Below are 18,314 nucleotides of genomic sequence, written 5' to 3'. Positions count from 1 at the left end.
CTTAAGCTCGCAAACAATCGTTGCGTGTCACCTGAATGGTTGGTGATGCACTGGTGGATGGCAAATCGGCTTTACTAGCTTCTTTCCGTTCATTACCTACAGTAGTTTTCGGCTGAAAAAAATTCTGCATTTGTGCCGTTTCGGTTGTTTGTCAAAGCCAAATGTTTCTTTACCCTTTCTTGACTTCGAATGGCAGCCTCACGCATGTTGCAAACACCGAACACTTTTGAGCAAAGCACGCATTTTACACTGTACTTGTCCGGACCCACAGTCAGACACTCTTTATATTCTTTTTTCTTCAGTCAAGTTTCACTGAACGTGGATTTGCCTTTAGGCATTTTTTTTTCTAATCGTTAAGGAAAATAACAAGAAAAGTATCGCTATTATTCAACCACATGAACAAAGCACAATCTATCAAACGAAGATCGCCAGTTAACTAACTGGACATTTCTCTTTCCTTCCTTCCTTCCTTCGTAATAGATATTGCTCTGAAGGCAGTAGCATGCCTTTGAGCAGTTTACACGAGCGGTTGAGGAACAGTAAACGCATAGTATACTCAATGTTCAGTCTAATATACTCTCGCTTTTATACAATGTCATTGCAGATTAAGACGTAACGTTGCCTAGTTGTTACTTCGACTACACAAAAAGATCAAAAACATGATACGAGAAGCAAAATAGTAATGTTTTTAAATAATACACTAAGCACAGGAATCTCTCATGAACACATCTCTCCACAAAGCGGAAATGTATTACACCGAACATGGTGTATACTGTGCGTTTCCGTTTACTCAGTCGCCTTAGAATGCGGCACTGAGAAGGAAATGTCCTAGGTCTGGCAATTTTTATTTCTCAGGACTGCTTTCGTTCGCATTCTATTGCATGTAATTGCAACTAGTTAGGAAATCGAAAAACTTCCACTTTTCCAGGATTTTTCCAGGACTGTAAAGAAATTCAAGGATATTCCAGGACATTCCAGGGTAAGTTCAATTTCCAGGGTTTTCCAGGATTTTCCAGGGACGTGGAAACCCTTGAAATAGTAAAATGAGCCTCCCCCTTTTTTTCGTGTTTATTTTTTTTTTAAATCGAAGTAATCTTAGATGGAAATTACGATTACGAAACACAAATTTTAAGTTCACTTACTTAAAATCGTCTTAGGAAACAAAATTTCACTGATTTTTGTTTCACATGGACCAATCATTTCCTTGCTTGGTGTCTTCTTCGCTAATAGCATATAACCGTGCAGATGCTCCAATAGGTGTTGGTACACTCACAACTCGTCCAGAGGTGGATCCAGGGAGGCGATCGCCCTCCCAGAAGAAGAAACTTCATAATTTTATATAAAACTTTATCCCAGAGTTTAAAGCTCTTAAAAGTAGCTCCAAGTAGCAGTATTACCCTCCCCCTCCTCCCCCCGTGTGTTTTATCGTCGTTTATTACAACAAAACTGTCAGTTGTTCCATATTCCGGTCATAACTCAGAATTTCACTTTGCAGAATAACAGTCCAGTTTTTAACGAAGTCTACATGAAGTAAAATATAATTTGTATCTTGAAATTTTATACGATGCTTTACGGTAGCAACTAATTCTCTTTGGATTTTCTTGATGTAGTCATGAATTACAATTCTTACAGTTAATCCAACGATGTACGATATGAAAACTTTCCCATATGGCGTACGTAACACTTTCATTTTCAACAGGATCAATAATTAAAGACTCCACACTTATTCCTTCCACTCCAAGACATTCATCACATTCTTGAAGAAGACAGCTGTCATTTTCTACTGATCATACTACTAGAGGAAATAGGTCACTCATGACAGCTTCAATACAGGTTGCACATTTGATTTGTTGCAACGCAGAAGCAGCTAACTTAAAATTTCCACAATACACACACACACTTCCCACACAGGTTGTGGACTGACCCACTTTAGTCGAATAAAGGGCGCCGATTTCTCTGTAATTTTGGGGTGGGCGGCCCATTCATAAAAAAATATATACAACAACACATATAACAATAAAAAATATTCATAAAAGTATATGGGGGCCTACACAAGCTTTGGGGAGCCCAGCCCCCTCTCTTAGGTCACAAGAAAAATTTTCGAGATTTCTCTTCCTTATGATGCTCTTTTGGCAGCCTAACCATCTGTCTGCTTCTATTCACTACAGCTTTCTTCAGCTTCAAACCACCACGGTGCTCACGAAAGCATTTCCCTTCTGGAAAGGTAGCAAAATAATAATAATAATAATAATAATAAAGCTATGCTAAAGCGATGCATTTTTGTAGCATTATGATAAGAATAGTAGTTGTAGCAGTGGTGTGGGATGACCAATTGCTAATATGTACAGTAAACAGTAGAAAAAAATGTAAGGATGACATAGGATACGGACTTTTTTTTTTAAAGGATTATGAGCTTTTTGGTGCAGAAATGCTTGCTTGCAGTCAAAGTGTAATAGCATGGAGATTCACGATGAACCTTCAAAATACAGAAACGCTCTAATATAGCGGCTTATATATTCTCAATCTGTGCGTGACTTAATTCGAACTGATATGGTACTTATAGACCGCTAATGTTTTTGGTGTAATACATTAATAAAGTAATTCTGCCTAAGTGTAGAAGCATTTAAAATATTTGTATTGATAGAACATTACAAATGACCTTTATTTTAAACAAAGAAAATAGCTCTTATTAACACGTTACGTTTATATATAGTAAGTGTATTACTTATTTTACCACTTTTTTCTCACTATTCCACTAAATTTATTTGTAGTTTGCAATAATAATTTGCAATATGAAAAAAATTCCTGAAGCTTCCAATGTGATTCACAAAGGGATGCCAATATGCGACGTCACGCCAAAAACCCCTGTTTTTGTTGCCATGACGTAACCAGCTCATTTCTGCATTGTTTGAAGTGTTGTATCTCCGTAATGAAGAAATATTTTTCTGAGATTTTTGGTATCTGGTATATTGAAAACTAATTCTACATGATGACATTTGGTCAAAAGAGAAATGTCTAAAGCGAAGTTCGTACAGAATGGGGCCCCATCTGCTCTTGCTCTTTGTTTGTTTAACATACCGAATCAAAGTCGGAGTCGAGATAAACACTGACACATGTGTAGAAAGGAAAGACAATAAGTCTGAGGCCGGTCTCTTTCGCAGGTTACTACCAACGTATTCTGTCGCGGGACTTTCTGAGTAGCTTGGCGGTAGTTCTACTGCCACCTGATACACTGCTCGCAGGACTTCACAGCAGTGGTGCTAACCACGATTTCTTTATCAGACAATAGTTTCCAACTTAGAAAATTATCTTATATTTTGTGAAAGGAAAATGAAAAAATTATAAATTTGAATTTCTAACAGTAACGTAAAAGCCAGAGTACCAAACGTGTTTTAAGAGCACATACACAGGAGTGTTTTGCCCTTTATTTCGCATGGCTTGTACTCCTACGCTTCTATACGTTAACGCTGGGCGATCTGTCTACTTACATGGCAAAAGGTTCTAGACAAGTATCTAGGAACAACGTGAAAGGAAAAGAGGAAAATAAATTTTAAGCTACGAAAAGACAAATTTAATGCATATAAAATTCTAAAGGGTAAACGCTGTTTAACCTGTCTCCCCTCAAGCATCAAGATGATCGCAAAGTTACAGAATTATTTTATAAAAGAAGCATACTAATGACATACTTGTTCACACCGGAAGCCTTTGTACTTTCATTCTTCACGTTCATACGAAAGTACATTTAACAATCTCTTTTCTAGTCTTTGCATACGAAGAATATTCGTAAAATTGTAAATGAACAAATACTTACAATACTGATGCGGAATGTTGTGTATTCCACGTTTTATAACTACTTTTAATAAAACACCGATTGTGAGCCTAGTATTCAGCGAATTGTTTGAAATCGTTTTATTTAGTTAATTGCGCGTCCTACGCTTAACTTTCATGGACCAACTGGGATTAACCTTCCACTGAGAATTAAACACAAATGCATAACACATCATCTGTCATACACACTCCACGTACTATTAGGGCTGCTACAATTTGTTCCCCGTAAGTTATATAAAAGCACTGTAGCTGCTACTTTACAAACAGAAAACACGTTCAAACCAGCCCATTCGCGAACTCAACTATACCGTAACACAAAAATTCTGAAAGTGCGCGTATTTTATATGAAATACACGTGAGATTTTAACCTACAAAAAACTGCAGAATTTATCATAATTACCTTATCAACCCTGTCAGTTTGCACTCCAAATTTCCCTCCAAAGCCAGTACTATAATCTTTCTGGGAAACATGTTTTTCCACTTTAGCGATGTAGTCGTGGCCAACAGCAGATTTATCCATTCTGTAGAAGAGAAAGAAAAAATACATAATATTATATACGGCTCTCTCATGAATGAATTATGTACTTCTAGATGTGTGTATAGTTGTTTTTAATATACATTTATTGCAGCAATTACAGTAAAAACTTCGCGATGTCTACGTTGGTGTCTTGGAAATGGTGGTAGACTATTATCACGAGCTAAAATTTCTGGGATCCGACAAAGTGCAAAAAATTGGAGAAAAGTATATGAAGAAGTATGACTATCTGTCCTTGAAGTACATTGTCAGTTTTCTGTCACAATTGCATCCGTTTAACTTACCACTACATTGTTAATAGATTTGATTTTGTGTCTGTACAGAAGACCAGCAGTCATGAACTCAATTCTTTCCTCTGCTGTCAAATGCAGTGAAATCAATTTCCTAAGAATGGCCAGTATTTGTAAATGACTCACAAGCTGTAAATTTGAAAAGCATAGCAAGTAAACCGAAGCTGATCCAAAGGATGCCAGCGATATACCCAGTTTGAACAAAAATAAATAAATAAATAAAAATAAAATAAAATAAAAATAAAAATTTGAGAAACCTTAATCAATTGCTCTAATACATGGATTGAGAAACCTTAATCTGAGTCGTATGTCAACAATTTCTATAAATTTAACGTTAGTAGCAGTAACAACATTCAAGAATGCAATACATTAAGCATAAGTTACTGTCTGCATATGACGTCCAGCAGGTGAATCTAGGCGCTGAATGTTCCAAGTTCACTATGGCCATCTTCACTTCAGAAATAATATCATTCGTGAACAGAGACAGCTGTTTTCAACCTTGCCCAAGATCTGTCAGTGAAAAGAACAAGCACATGAACGCAGTCCTCTCCTGAAGGAAGTCTCGAGTAACATCGCTTCTCTATTTTCTTGCTGTGGTCACTGGGAATCCCATTTTCATCGATTTGCGCCATGTACAGCATTGTTGTTATGAAGTCGACCTGAGATCAATCTCATGATCAACTGACTCGCAGAAGTTCTGAAATTCAGTCGCTTCAAGTAGAAATTAGCACTGTAGTTTTAGTAACTCTTTGTTATAATCACAACATAATTCTAACAGGTGAATTAAATGAAGTCGGAGATACAACAACGAACGCTTCGTACTTCGCTACGCGGTGTTCTGAAAATTGTATTCCAGAATTCTTACAGCATTTTTTTTTATTAACTTAACCTCATAACCTTATAACTGTTTCTAGGAACGTTTTTGTTTAAGGTTTTGAACAACGTTGACTGTTTCTACTGTTGTATGACTAAATTTATTTGTTCTGGAAAAAAAGTAAAGAAGCTTCAACAGAAGTAAGCCTCTGGGACAGGTAACTATCCTAGAAGTTTACGAGTTGGCTACCTTGTCTCATGACTGTTCAGTGGAAGGTGCTGCCCTCTACAAGATTTCGTGGTTATGCAGCTAACCTCTCCTCTTCAGTTATGAAGACTGGGTACGTATAGCTACACCTACTTTTTCGTTTGTAGGCAATTATTCTTCCCAAAGCAAGTTATTTGATAAATTAGTATTATTTTTGGCATTGAGTGATAATCTTAAAGTGAATAGAAGTTTAAATTCGTTAAATGTGAATTACAAGTATGTTGAGTTTTGAGAAAAGTGAATTTGAAAAGGAAAATTGTGTTGTTAACCTGTTTGACCTATCAAAATCTAAATTGAATTGGACGATTAGATGTTAACACAAGAAGACATTTGGTATGTATTTTTCTATTATTGGCATGCAGACTGAAAAGGAACATTTGGAATTTATTTTATATATTGTGATAACATGCTTCATAGTAAATTAGTTCATAAATTGTTGTTTCAACGATTTTGCGGATAATCAAAATTATTTGATATTTAACCTGAATTTGCTTGAGTTAATAATCTCATTTTTGAGTGGTTACTTTTACATTTGTTTCCGATTTTGGCATTCTAATAACATTTGTTATATTTGTTTCGTTGAAAATCTCATCTTTAATTCTATCTATAACCTGAGAAAACACCGCAAAACGTACTATCCGAGCGGTTTAGTATTAATTTACTTAGATACCGCAACAAGACAAAAACACCCAGTCTTCATAACTCAGGTGTTTCTCATTAGGTCAGAGCTTTATGCTCAAGAGAAAATTTATATTTGTTTGGATTGTAAACCAATTAGGAAAAACTATAACCTACCAAATTCAAAGCTGTAAATTGAAGTTTAGAATTGTATCAGAGAAGCACGTTAAACTAGATATAAGTCATTATGAATTTCATGTACGCTGCAGAGGCATATGATAATTATAACCAATTTAATAGGAAGAATTATATTCCTAACCGCTATCAAGAAAATACCCATTTAAACACCAGTGGTTATAATGCTAATGTGGGAAATTTGTGTTCGTCTGGGCATGTAGAACCGGGCAGAAGTAGTCAGATACGACCTGTAGGAGATCTGATTGATTTTGCGGGAGCTAAGATCCCTCACGACACCGTAAGTCATACTCCTAATATAGGACAGAATACAGGTATCAGATGCGATTTCAGTAAATTTAAAAATTTAAGTGCATTTAAAGCAGTAGAAAGTTTGGTTAATAATATACCCATATTAAATTCCGTAGATGGCTACCAGATATGTCATTTCTTAATGCAGGCTAACAGTTTGATAAAACAGAATGTGGCACCTTCAGATATCATATTAGTGCTTTTGTTAGGTAGAATTACAGGTCCATTATTTTTAGATTTCCAACAATTCATAAATGAAAACGCTAATTGGGTTATAGTGCGTAATAGAATTGTAGAAAAATATGTAAGCAGTATTATAAAAACAGAAATCATAAGGGAAAAGCTGTATAGAGTAATGCGTCCAGAGGAAACATTTAAGGAATTTATTCTACAAAAAGAAAATATTTTAGAAATGTTTAACATGTATATGGGTGACGTAGAATTTTGTAACATGATAGTAAATCTTATCACACCTGAGATTTGTAATATATTTCTGTTAACTTCAACTCCCAATCAAAAACATGTATTGTTATCCTTTGCCGAAACGTACGATTTTAACAGGAAGTATAATGTAGATTATGCAAATGCGACCTTGCAGTTACAAGTACCTAGTGGGTTAAATGTATCGAATGTTAGAGTAAATCAAAGTCAAAATAGACAGTGTTATTCCTGTGGAATGAGAAATCATTTTTGGCGTCAGTGTGGTTTGAGAAAAGAAAAAAAGAAAGCAAAATTTGGTGGAAAATAGAAAATGCTACAATATTTCGGATAAAAGGCAAGATTATATGGTTCAAATTATGGTTTCTGTGTGTCATATCCCCGTGCGTTGTTACATAGACACTGGCAGTAGTACAAACTATATCGGTAGAACATTACTTGAACAGATCAAGCTAAAGTGTGCCCCCAAAAGAAAGACAGTAAATCATGTAGTTACTTTCATGAGTCAAGAACCAATTATAATTAAAGAAGCAGTGGAAATTCATTTTTTTATTAACAATAGGAAATTTACAGGCTGGTTTCTTGTGATAGACTCTCCGGATATTTCGTTGTTAATTGGAGGACAATTTTTACAAAATCACGAGGTATGTATTCAATATAAAGAACAAAAATTACTTTTGGGTAAGGACGGTATTACTGTGAACTTTAAACTGGAAGAAAACAGTGTTTCAAAAACGGAAAACTACTCGTTTCGGAATTCTCGTTCCAGGGTTGCTAATCCAACAGCTATGTCGACAGGCGCACTAGGCATTGCTGGGGAGAGGACAAACAACCTTGGACATTTGAATCAACAACCATCTGCTAGTCAGACAAATCTTCAGCGTTCACGGGCGAGGAAAGGTGGCATAGGAGAGCGAAGAAAGGAGGCTACCGATTTTTCCCCTGCTGCAGGACAGCCCGTGTTCACACAATTCATGACAATGAGTTGGATGAAGTCATGAATGAAACCCAAGGTAATAACGATATTCAAACCGATATTTTTGATGAAAGTTTATGTAATTATGTTAAAGAGATACTAACGAAGTATAAAGATGTTATTTCTGATCAATTAGGTACTATCAAAAATTTTAAATATGGAATTTTGTTAAAAGATGATAAACCTAGCATACAGCAGCCTTATGCTTTACCTAAACATAAGATGAAAGAGTTGAATAATTACGTAGACGAATTAATCAAACAGGAAGTTGTAGAAGAGATTAGGAGTTCACCCTACATCTCACCTTGCTTCTTAGTTAATAATCGAGACAATAGCAAGAGGCTAGTAGTCAACTATTCTTCTGTGAATGAAAAGGTAATTATGCAGGCTTTTCCAGCTCCTAATTGTGAAAGTATTATAGGAAACATAGGTAAACATCGAATATTTAGCGTCCTCGATGGGAAGTCAGCTTTTTACCAGTGCTTATTAGATGAAAAATCTAAATTATATACTGCTTTTGCCACTCCTAATAGACTTCTAACTTTCCGGAGACTTCCTATGGGTCTATGAGTTTCACCTTTTGTACTAGCGAATCTGTTTAATAACATATTTAAAGATCTATTAGGCGGCCAGTTAGATATTTTGTGGGACGAATTTATTATACACAGTCCAGATATAGAGTCACTTAAAAGAACTTTAGAAAAATTCTTAGAAAGATGTAGAGAATGGGGAATAACTGTATCTCCCAAGAAAAGTAAACTGTGTAAGAAAGAGGTAAAATTCATGGGTTACGAATTTAGTGATGGTAACATGTGTATAGATGAGAACAGTGTAAGGGTGTTAAGAAATTTACCTGCGCCGAAGAACAGATGTGGTTTACATAAACTTATAGGATTTTTAGGATATTACCTGAGATATTTACCCAATTATTCAGAATTACTTGGACCTTTACATAAGTTAAGATCCGAAAAACACCATTCAAGTGGGGTGAGGCAGAAAATCAGATTTTAGATAAAATTAAAGAAGAAATAGAAAGACATGTAATTTTGAAAGTTTCAGACTTCGATTCACCTTTTGTAATTCATGTAGATGCCAGCACGAAAAATTATAGCGGTATTTTAAGTCAATATGACGAGGATGGTAACCTTAGACCAGTTATTTTTATTCAAAAGTTGTACCAGAAACAGATTGGAGTAAAAACGTCTTTGAATTAGAATTAAAATCATTAGCCTTAGCTCTTTCAAAAATTCGAACCTTATTTACATAGGAAATTCACAATCTTTACAGATTCAAGAGCCTTAAGCTGGATATTGAAAAATCATGGTAGACAGAGGAAGTATGGTACTCTTATAGAAAAAATCAGTAGATTTCAATTCGATATAGTACATTTAAAGGGTTCCCATAACAGCCAAGCTGATTTTATCAGTAGATTATACGATACTACCTATTTTCATTCTCCATCCCCTGAAATAGAAGAAATTTCAGAATATAAAGGAAAAACAGTAACTCTTTCATTTATTAATTTTTGGAAGCTTCCTTCTTTAAACATTTCCTTACAGGAATTACAGCGCCAAGACCCTGAATTGAAAGGCATAATTTCACAAATAGAAGAAGGTAAAACAGTACCAAATTATTTAATCAGAGATAGTGTATTATTAAAAGAGACTAAAGGTAAAATTAATAAAGGTTACAGAGCAGTCGTTCCGAAAAATATGATTAAAACTATTTTGCAATACCATCATGATTTTCTAGGATCAGGATCTCATCAAGGAATAAAAAGAACAATAGGGCGAATTGCAGGAAAATTTACATGGTCAGGAATGTTTAAAGACATTAGAGATTACGTGCAGAGCTGTAAAATTTGCCAAGAAAACAAACCGAAAAATACGAAAATGGTAGGAACGTATTATTCAAAAACTGTTACTATACCTAACCATACCTTTTATATAGATGTACAAGGCCCACTTCCTAGTAGTTCTGGTTTTAAGTATATTCTAATAATTACAAATAGTGCAAGTAGGTATTCATTTCTAGAACCTTTACGCCACTTGAATTCCAGAGTAATAATAAGTAAATTAGATAAAATCTTGTGTCATTATGGGTGGATAAACAACTTAGTATCAGATCGAGCTTCTTATTTCGTAAGCAATGCCTTTGAGACGTACTTATTTAGCCAAGGTATAAAACATATTACCACTAGTCCTTATAATCCTTCATCTAATTTAGTGGAAAAAGTGAATGCTATAGTCAAACAAATTTTACGTTGTTACGTGAATAATAATCAAAGTATTTGGTCAAAACTTCTAGACAAAATTCAATTCACTTTAAATTCCAGTATTATTAGCGAACTTGAAGTTTCTCCAGCAGAGGTTTATTTTGGAAGAAAACTTTTTAGTCCATGAGTTTGTAAATGGTCTTTAAATGTAAATCTTTTTGAAAATGGTAGAAACAAAGAACAAATGTTAGAAATAATATCAGATAACATCAGTAAGTCATGGAAAAGGAAAGAACAAAATTATAAGAGAAAAAGAATCCTGCTGAGTTTACTGTAGGACAAAAGGTACTTATAAAGAATATAACAAAAGCATCGTTGTTAAAAAAATACAATCCCAAGCTCGATAAAATTTATAAAGGCCCATATGAAATCCTGGACTTACCGACACAGAACATAATCTGCGCTAGGTTAGTAGAAAATCCAGATGTAAAGGTAAAGAGACATGTAAATTTCCTTAAGAAATATTATGAAAGAAGAAACTCTGTAAATGCCGATGCAGCAGCAGCAGCAATAGCAACTAATACTGTAACAGTTACGAAAGTTTATTTTAGAATTCTGTAAATATTGTATGAGAAAAAAAAACCATGCCATGTTTAGAAATATTTCGAGATACAAACATACATGTATCTCGAAATATTTGATACAAAAATATTTCGAGATATACATCTTCATAGATTTAAGGAAATGTTTATGAGAAATAGATACTGTTTTGTGTTTATTATTTCACAGCTTTTGTAACCTGGGGTGTCGCCAAACACACATGAGAGACTTTTCGACCCAGATTTAGGAAGAAGTGGTACCACCTTCTAAATGTTGTCATCTAGATTTTTTTGGATGGAGGACTTTCTTCAAACGATCAACATTGTATTTCTACGTAAAAAGAGCCCTTGGAATACATTTGGAATACAGATTGGAACTGTCCAAGAACCTGAACTTAGTGATGATGGAGAAGATGTAGTGGATGTGATTGGTGAACAAGTAAATTTTTTCAGTGAAGTGTTCAAGAATTGTTTGTGCGCCCCCCGAGATATTTTGTTGTGTGACTAAATTTATTTGTTCTTGAAAAAAAAGTAAAGAAGCTTCAACAGAAGTAAGCCTCTGGGATAGGTAACTATCCTAGAAGTTTACGAGTTGGCTACCTTGTCTCATGACTGTTCAGTGGAAGGTGCTGCCCTCTACGAGCTTTCGTGGTAGTGCAGCAAACCTCTCCTCTTCAGTTATGAAGACTGGGTACGTATAGTTACACCTACTTTTGCGTTTGTAGGCAATTTCTCTTTCCAAAGCATGTTATTTGCAAAATTAGTATTATTTTTGGCATTGAGTGATAATCTTAAAGTGAATAGAGGTTTAAATTCGTTAAATGTGAATTACACGTATGTTGAGTTTTGAGAAAAGTGAATTTGAAAAGGAAAATTGTGTTGTTAACCTGCGACAAGGTAGCCAACTTGTAAACTTCTAGGATAGTTACCTATCCCAGAGGCTTACTTCTGTTGAAGCTTCTTTACTTTTTTTTTTCAAGAACAAATAAATTTAGTCACACAACACTACTTACGAGGGAACCTATCCAAGTGTTCGAATCGAGACTATGGCCGTTGGATACCTTGTCCCAAAGGAACATAACACTAAAAGGGATACATCCTCGATCGCAACGGTTGCGAAGATAGAAGCGTAAAAAGTTAGAAATTGAGCTCCATAATATATATTACAAAGTCAGATTCCGGGTCGGGTTTTTCGGAAATGGTCGGGTAAGGAAATTCAGCTAATACATATCGAATGTGTGTGGGGAGGCCAGCACCTTTTGAATGAAAAAATTGTGTCCCAAAGGCACTCGCAGGGTCCCAGGCGGATCCAACTCAAAATCTGCCAATGGAACCGGGGGTCAAGTAGCATATTGTATGAAAGCTATTGTTAAATAAATGAAGGTAGAACAAATCTCAACTCTATACGATAACCCTGTGCAAACGGGCCACTGGCCAAAATGTCAATACAAAAAATGAAATGAAATGAAATCTTTGAGTTTTACGTTCCACGGCTATGCCGCTTAGGCTAAAGGAGACGGTGATGATGAGTAATGAATGAAATGGTGGAAAGAAAAAGTGGGAGGAAACGGGAGAACCCCGAGGAAACCCACGCACACGTGTTTGTCCACCACGAAAGTCACTTGGCGGCGGCTGGGATCGAACCCAGGACCCCAAGCCCCAGAGGTGAACGCTCTGCAATTGAGCCACCGCAGCCCCCAAAATGTCAATCAGAAAATCCATGGCCACGCTTCTAAATCCGTTAAATTGCGACAATAACAAAACAGAAAAACACGTTTAAAAGTGCAAGGTACTGAAGTAAAGAAAATTGCTGCAGAGTTTCTCTCTCAAAAGCACCATCCGATATATTTTATTTCTGCACCATTGTTCCAGTTTTCTCCAACCCACGCCTTTGGACCTTCTCACCCTCACGACGGTTGCGATTGACAATGTATCCTTTGTCTTCTAGGACACGAAATCCAATGGTCATGGTTATTCTATGGTCCATTAGTCATTCGAAGCCACACTTATACTTGGATAAGGTCCGTTGTGCGACTCTGTGTGAGACTGCGGGAATTTGCTTTACTTCAATACCTTGCACTTCTAAACGTGTTTTTCTGTCTTGTTATTGTCGCAACTTAACGGGTTTAGAAGCGGGCCATAGATTTTCTGATGTAGGATGTATTGACATTTTGACCAGTGGCCCGTTTCCACAGGTTTATCGTAGAGACTTGAGATCTGTTCTACCTTCTTTTATTTAACAATAGCTTTCATACGGGATACGGACAAAATCTCGCCGCCCAAAGTCTCGCGTTGCCAAAACCTCGCGTGGACAAAACGTCGCCGCCCAAAACCTCGCCGGGCCAAAACCTCAACACCCAAAACATCGCGTAGCCAAAACCTCGCCGCCAAAACCTCATAGGCCAAAATCTCGCCTGCAGCTCAATAAAAATTCAGTGTAGTATAACAATATCTGCTGCTTTTCTTATAAGTAAAAAGAAAAAAGGAAGGAAGAGTAGAGATGCAAGGGCTCGGAAAAAAACGGCTTTTTTGAAAAAAAAACTGTTTTTTCTGCTTCGCTTTTTTGCTTGGGAAATTTTGGGCTTTTTTGAAAATTTTGCTTTAAACTGATAAAGCAGACTTTGTTTCGCTTCTCTACAACAACAACAACAAACCACTCATTTAATTAGTGGTTGATGCAGATAATAATATAAAACCTAGAAAATGAACCATGAATTTCAAAAAGATTTTTTAAAATTCTTAACATATTTCCACTATGAAGTCCAAAGGATTAACCAATATATGTAATAATATTTTAACCTCTTATATACAATAATTCCTTTAAAACAATGACACACAAATAACTAGCAAAATTGTATGTAGTATTTTTACTTCAAAATATCACACACACCCTCTTTTTGAAGCAAAATAAAGAAAAACATAAGAGAAATCTGCACATCAAGAGCTTCGTTTCTGGTGACATTCTTGAAATTTTTCAGTTAAGTTTTAACTTACATATACATTGTATGAATATTTCGAACAAATTTTTTACTGATTGATCACATACGTAATAATCTGTTACCACGTATCAGATGTTTGGGATCTGCAAAATCGATAAAGCTCGAAATTCGGTAATGCATTGACTGTTCCCTAAGTTTGTTTAGAATCGGGAAAGTATCGAATTTTCTGTTCATGGATCATATACGTAATAGACGGTTCATCTGAGCAGGGCCGGTGCTAGCACTTTTGCCTCCCTGGGCGGTACTTTCAAATGTCGCCCCTTGAATCCGCAAACCTTATTTTGACAGAAAACGTTCAGGTATTAAGAAAAGTAAGATACCATATTTAAAAACATATATGAAAAGGAAAATTAAACAAAAAATTGAACTACCTCTCTCGAATGCTTACGTAATATTTAAACGACTCCATACATGCTACAATATTCAGTATGTTCGATTTTGCTGTACGTGATATACAGCAGGGCATACAGATTTTTTTGTGCATTAGTTCGACTAAGAATTTTAATTTTTAAGCTTATTTTATATCAAAAGCTGTTTCCCATATAGCATGGAGCAAAAAGATAATATAGTGAATCAAACATTACGGCAAAAGTAAGTAATTAGCTTAAGACTTATTATGTACTAAAACACAATAGAAATACACAAATTTAACATACTTTAATTGAAAAAACTTTTCTTGTTTTGGTATGAGCAAATTCCTTTATCACATTCGCGTAGTCCAATGTTTCAGCCAATTAGTGTTCCATTGATATTATCACTAGACCACTTAACGTGTTTGAGATATGGAAGAACGTAGATAGTTTTAAGCTTAGAGTAAGTTTCGAAAAATTTCTTTCTCAACTTGCCACGGTTACTGGTAAGGTAAACAAAATCATAACTGCAACACTGACATAGGGAGCAATCATATTTCTTAATTAATTTTAGTCTCTTTTGATGAACGTTTAGGCTTAATTATAGCGGTTAATAGTTTCAGTTCGCCTTTCAAATCACTGGGGTTAATATCTTTCGATTCTTCAGGTATTAAAATGCATGGACTTTTCAGACAAAAGCTCAGGTGGCATATCGTTCAGATTACGTATATCGTAAAGAAAATCGAAATACTCACAAGTAAACCTTACGTTTGGGTGAATCGAGTTGCTGACTGAGACACATATGAGAAAGTAGTACTAAATGTGGTTAGTATTTCAGTGAAGTTGTAGGTGCGAAGCTCCAGGGGTTTAGGAGATACAGCTACCAGAACATCACATGGAAGTACAGAATAGTCTTCACACAGTTGGAGGTAAACCTCTGTAAGACCTCTTGTGACGATAAAAGGTGAATATCAAATATATGGATACATATTAGGACTAAGGGAAAGTCATATAGTAAGGGTATACCTGACGGAGGCCATCTTGAAATTCTCCATTTTGAATTAAGGTTAAGTTTTTGAAATAGGAATAGGGTTATGTGATACATGACTTAAGGCGCAAATTTAATCAGAAGAACAATGGTGACGTTAATTTTGATTTACGCGCAGTTGGTAAAAAGTTACAGGGAAATTAAATAGTGTTGCAGCACATAATAATACCCCGCCTTATCATGTATCACATGACCCTATTCCTATTTTAAAAACTTAACCTTAATTCAAAATGGCGAATTTCAAGATGGCCTCCGTCAGGTATACCCTTACTATATGACTTTCCCTTAGTCCTAATATGTACCCATATATTTGTTATTCACCTGTTGTTGTTACAAGAGGTCTTACAGAGTTTTTACCTCCAACTGTATGAAGACTATTTTGTATTTCCATGTGATGTTCTGGTAGCTGTATCTCCTAAACCCCTGGAGCTTCGCACCTACAACTTCACTGAAATACTGACCACATTTAGTACTTCTTTCTCATATGTGTCTCAGTCAGCAACTCGATTCACCCAAACGTAAGGTTTACTTGTCAGAGTGATGTTTAAGTTGCTCAAACCTTTTTCTTAAAGCTAACACAATCACGTCTAGAAGTTTGTAATAAAAATCTATCTTGTATTATGTTATGTGGATCTTCAATAGCTTCATTCTCTGGCTCGTACTGAAATCGTCTCCTCTTCTTTCGACCTCGAGTTTGCATTGCATTACCTATCCGTGGGTCATCCATATCTAATGCTGATGGCAACTCCATCGCATCAACTAAGTAAAGTTGAACTTTGCATAATTTCTGCTCCTCTCAAAGTACTTAGATATATTTTGAAGAAACCCGACTGCATCCAACACATGGATACTTTTGTTTACTATGTTTATGTGGAGTGAAAAGTCATACCAGATAACGAGTGAGCAAAGGTAAGTAAAGCCACGCAGCTGGTTTTGCTATACACAGAGCATCATGGGCGATCATTCTATCTATTCTATTGTCCTTGCTTATTTAAAGTAAGGTATCATAAACCTCTATTTGATATCTAAGTGGAGTCAGAGCATCAACTCAGCTTTCCCATCTTGTGGTGCTGGATGGTTTTAAAATAAGGCTGCTAATATGTTTATTCAGTATGGCCCAACGTTGAACTGACGCAGAAAAGTCATAAACTTGTTTTTAACTATACAAAAAAATGAAACGGTGGACTGAGATGTTGTGACCGCATCGTTAACGACAAAGTTTAGTAAAGGAACATAGAAGGCTTGGGAATTTATTTTTGCTTTTCATATTGGAACTATTGTCACATCTTTGGCCCTTCATGTCTTAGATAGAAGTTCATTTCTTTTAGGTGTTTAATTATTACTTCTGTCACTTGTAAACCAGTGATGTCTTTTACTGGTACGAAACCAAGAAAGTGTTCGCACATTTTTACAGGCCATTTTCCATTACTATATGTCAACGTTTCCCAACCTTTTTCAACTTCCGGCACACTACGCGTATAACTTGTATTCTCGCGGCATACTCATCTATGTTATTATTTGTAAATATAAAATACCGTTTTTTTTTTTTTTTTTTTTTTTGTGTGTGTGTGTGTATGTGGTTACTGATCTCCTTCTCACAGAGAAGAAAGTTCGATCACTGGTTTTCGCCCGTGCTAAATCATTGTGCTTATTTTTCATTCTAGTTTAAAAATAAAAAACAATAGCAATGAAATATCGGCCTCAGGTTTTTAAGACTACCCTTTCTTTTTCGAAAACTGTATCCAACCTTTAACTAAGAAGGAAGATCACTAAATAACGAACGAACAAACAAATCTCTCTTAGTTTTAAAACACAAATGTAGGTAATTTGTATGTGTTTGCTTTGTCGAAAGGATTAAGTAATATTTTAAAATTTCAAGTTACGCAATAGTCGGCAACAATAAAGAAGGAATAATGGTCATAACAGTGACAACAAATACTTTCTCAACATTAAAAATGTACAGAAGAATAACACGGTATGAAACTTAAAATTGTAAAGGTTCACAGTAATGTATTCACTGGTCATATTAGAGGTTCACAGTAAGATAAAATACAAATATACATTTTTCCCTATGTCTTGCAATTTGATTGCTATAAAATTAATAATTTTGTTTCGATTTCCTCGCGGCACACCGGTTCGGAAACGCTGTTATATGTAATTTGTACAAAACGAACGATCCTTTGCTCTGTACCAGAAATATTTGGTGTACAGTCTAGCATTATGGTATAATATGTTGCAGCTTTCAACAAAAACAGTATTTTACTTTTAATTTACTTACTAAGAATTAGAGTAAACATTTTTTGGACATCTTTTCCTTAGTAATGGTGGTATTTATTTTGTCCTCCCATGGTTCTTTAAATGTGTTCGGCCATGACGCTGTCAAGCTTGTATTGCTTAAATATAAAAACCATTATATATATATATATATATATATATATATATATATATATATATATATATATATATATATATATACTGTATATAGTTGATAAGATACGATAATGAACAATTTGTAAATTGGTTAAAAACTCGCTGCTAGAACCTAAATGTCTCTAGGTGCTGTAGGCTACAACGGCCTGTCTCAAGTGGGAGTGTACCTTTTGCGTACTTGGAGTGGAGCGTTAGAATATTGCTGAATAGAAAAATATAAGAGACACTTGACAATCTTATCCGCCCTAGCTGAAAATCTTATCTACGCCGCTGCAAGGGAAATCTTGAACGAGATACCTGTGGCAAGTAGTTTGATAATTGGAAATGAGGGAGAATGCTCTGAATTTTTTGAGTGAGTATTTTCCTGAATGTTAGTGAAGTAAGTTTAATTACATTCTCAAGGAACACAATTTTATTTTTC

At 35.3% G+C, this 18,314-nt stretch overlaps 1 protein-coding gene across 3 annotated transcripts in view; it reads right to left on the bottom strand.

The window, feature by feature from the left end:
- The window catches only part of Cortactin (cortactin), a 773,732-nt gene that overhangs the window by 380,477 nt on the left and 374,941 nt on the right, over positions 1 to 18,314 (bottom strand). For all 3 annotated transcript variants that reach the window (XM_081752063.1, XM_081752064.1, XM_081752065.1), the window contains one exon: positions 4,229 to 4,349. In XM_081752063.1, the coding sequence (XP_081608189.1) occupies positions 4,229 to 4,349 (121 nt within the window). The remainder of the gene's footprint in view (positions 1 to 4,228; positions 4,350 to 18,314) is intronic.

The sequence above is a fragment of the Thermobia domestica genome, chromosome 3 (genome assembly GCF_964235325.1).
Source record: "Thermobia domestica chromosome 3, izTheDome1.hap1.1, whole genome shotgun sequence".
In the NCBI taxonomy this organism is placed as follows: Eukaryota; Metazoa; Arthropoda; class Insecta; order Zygentoma; family Lepismatidae; genus Thermobia; species Thermobia domestica.
Note: the sequence above shows the minus strand (reverse complement) of the source record. Positions and strands in the feature narration are given on the sequence as shown.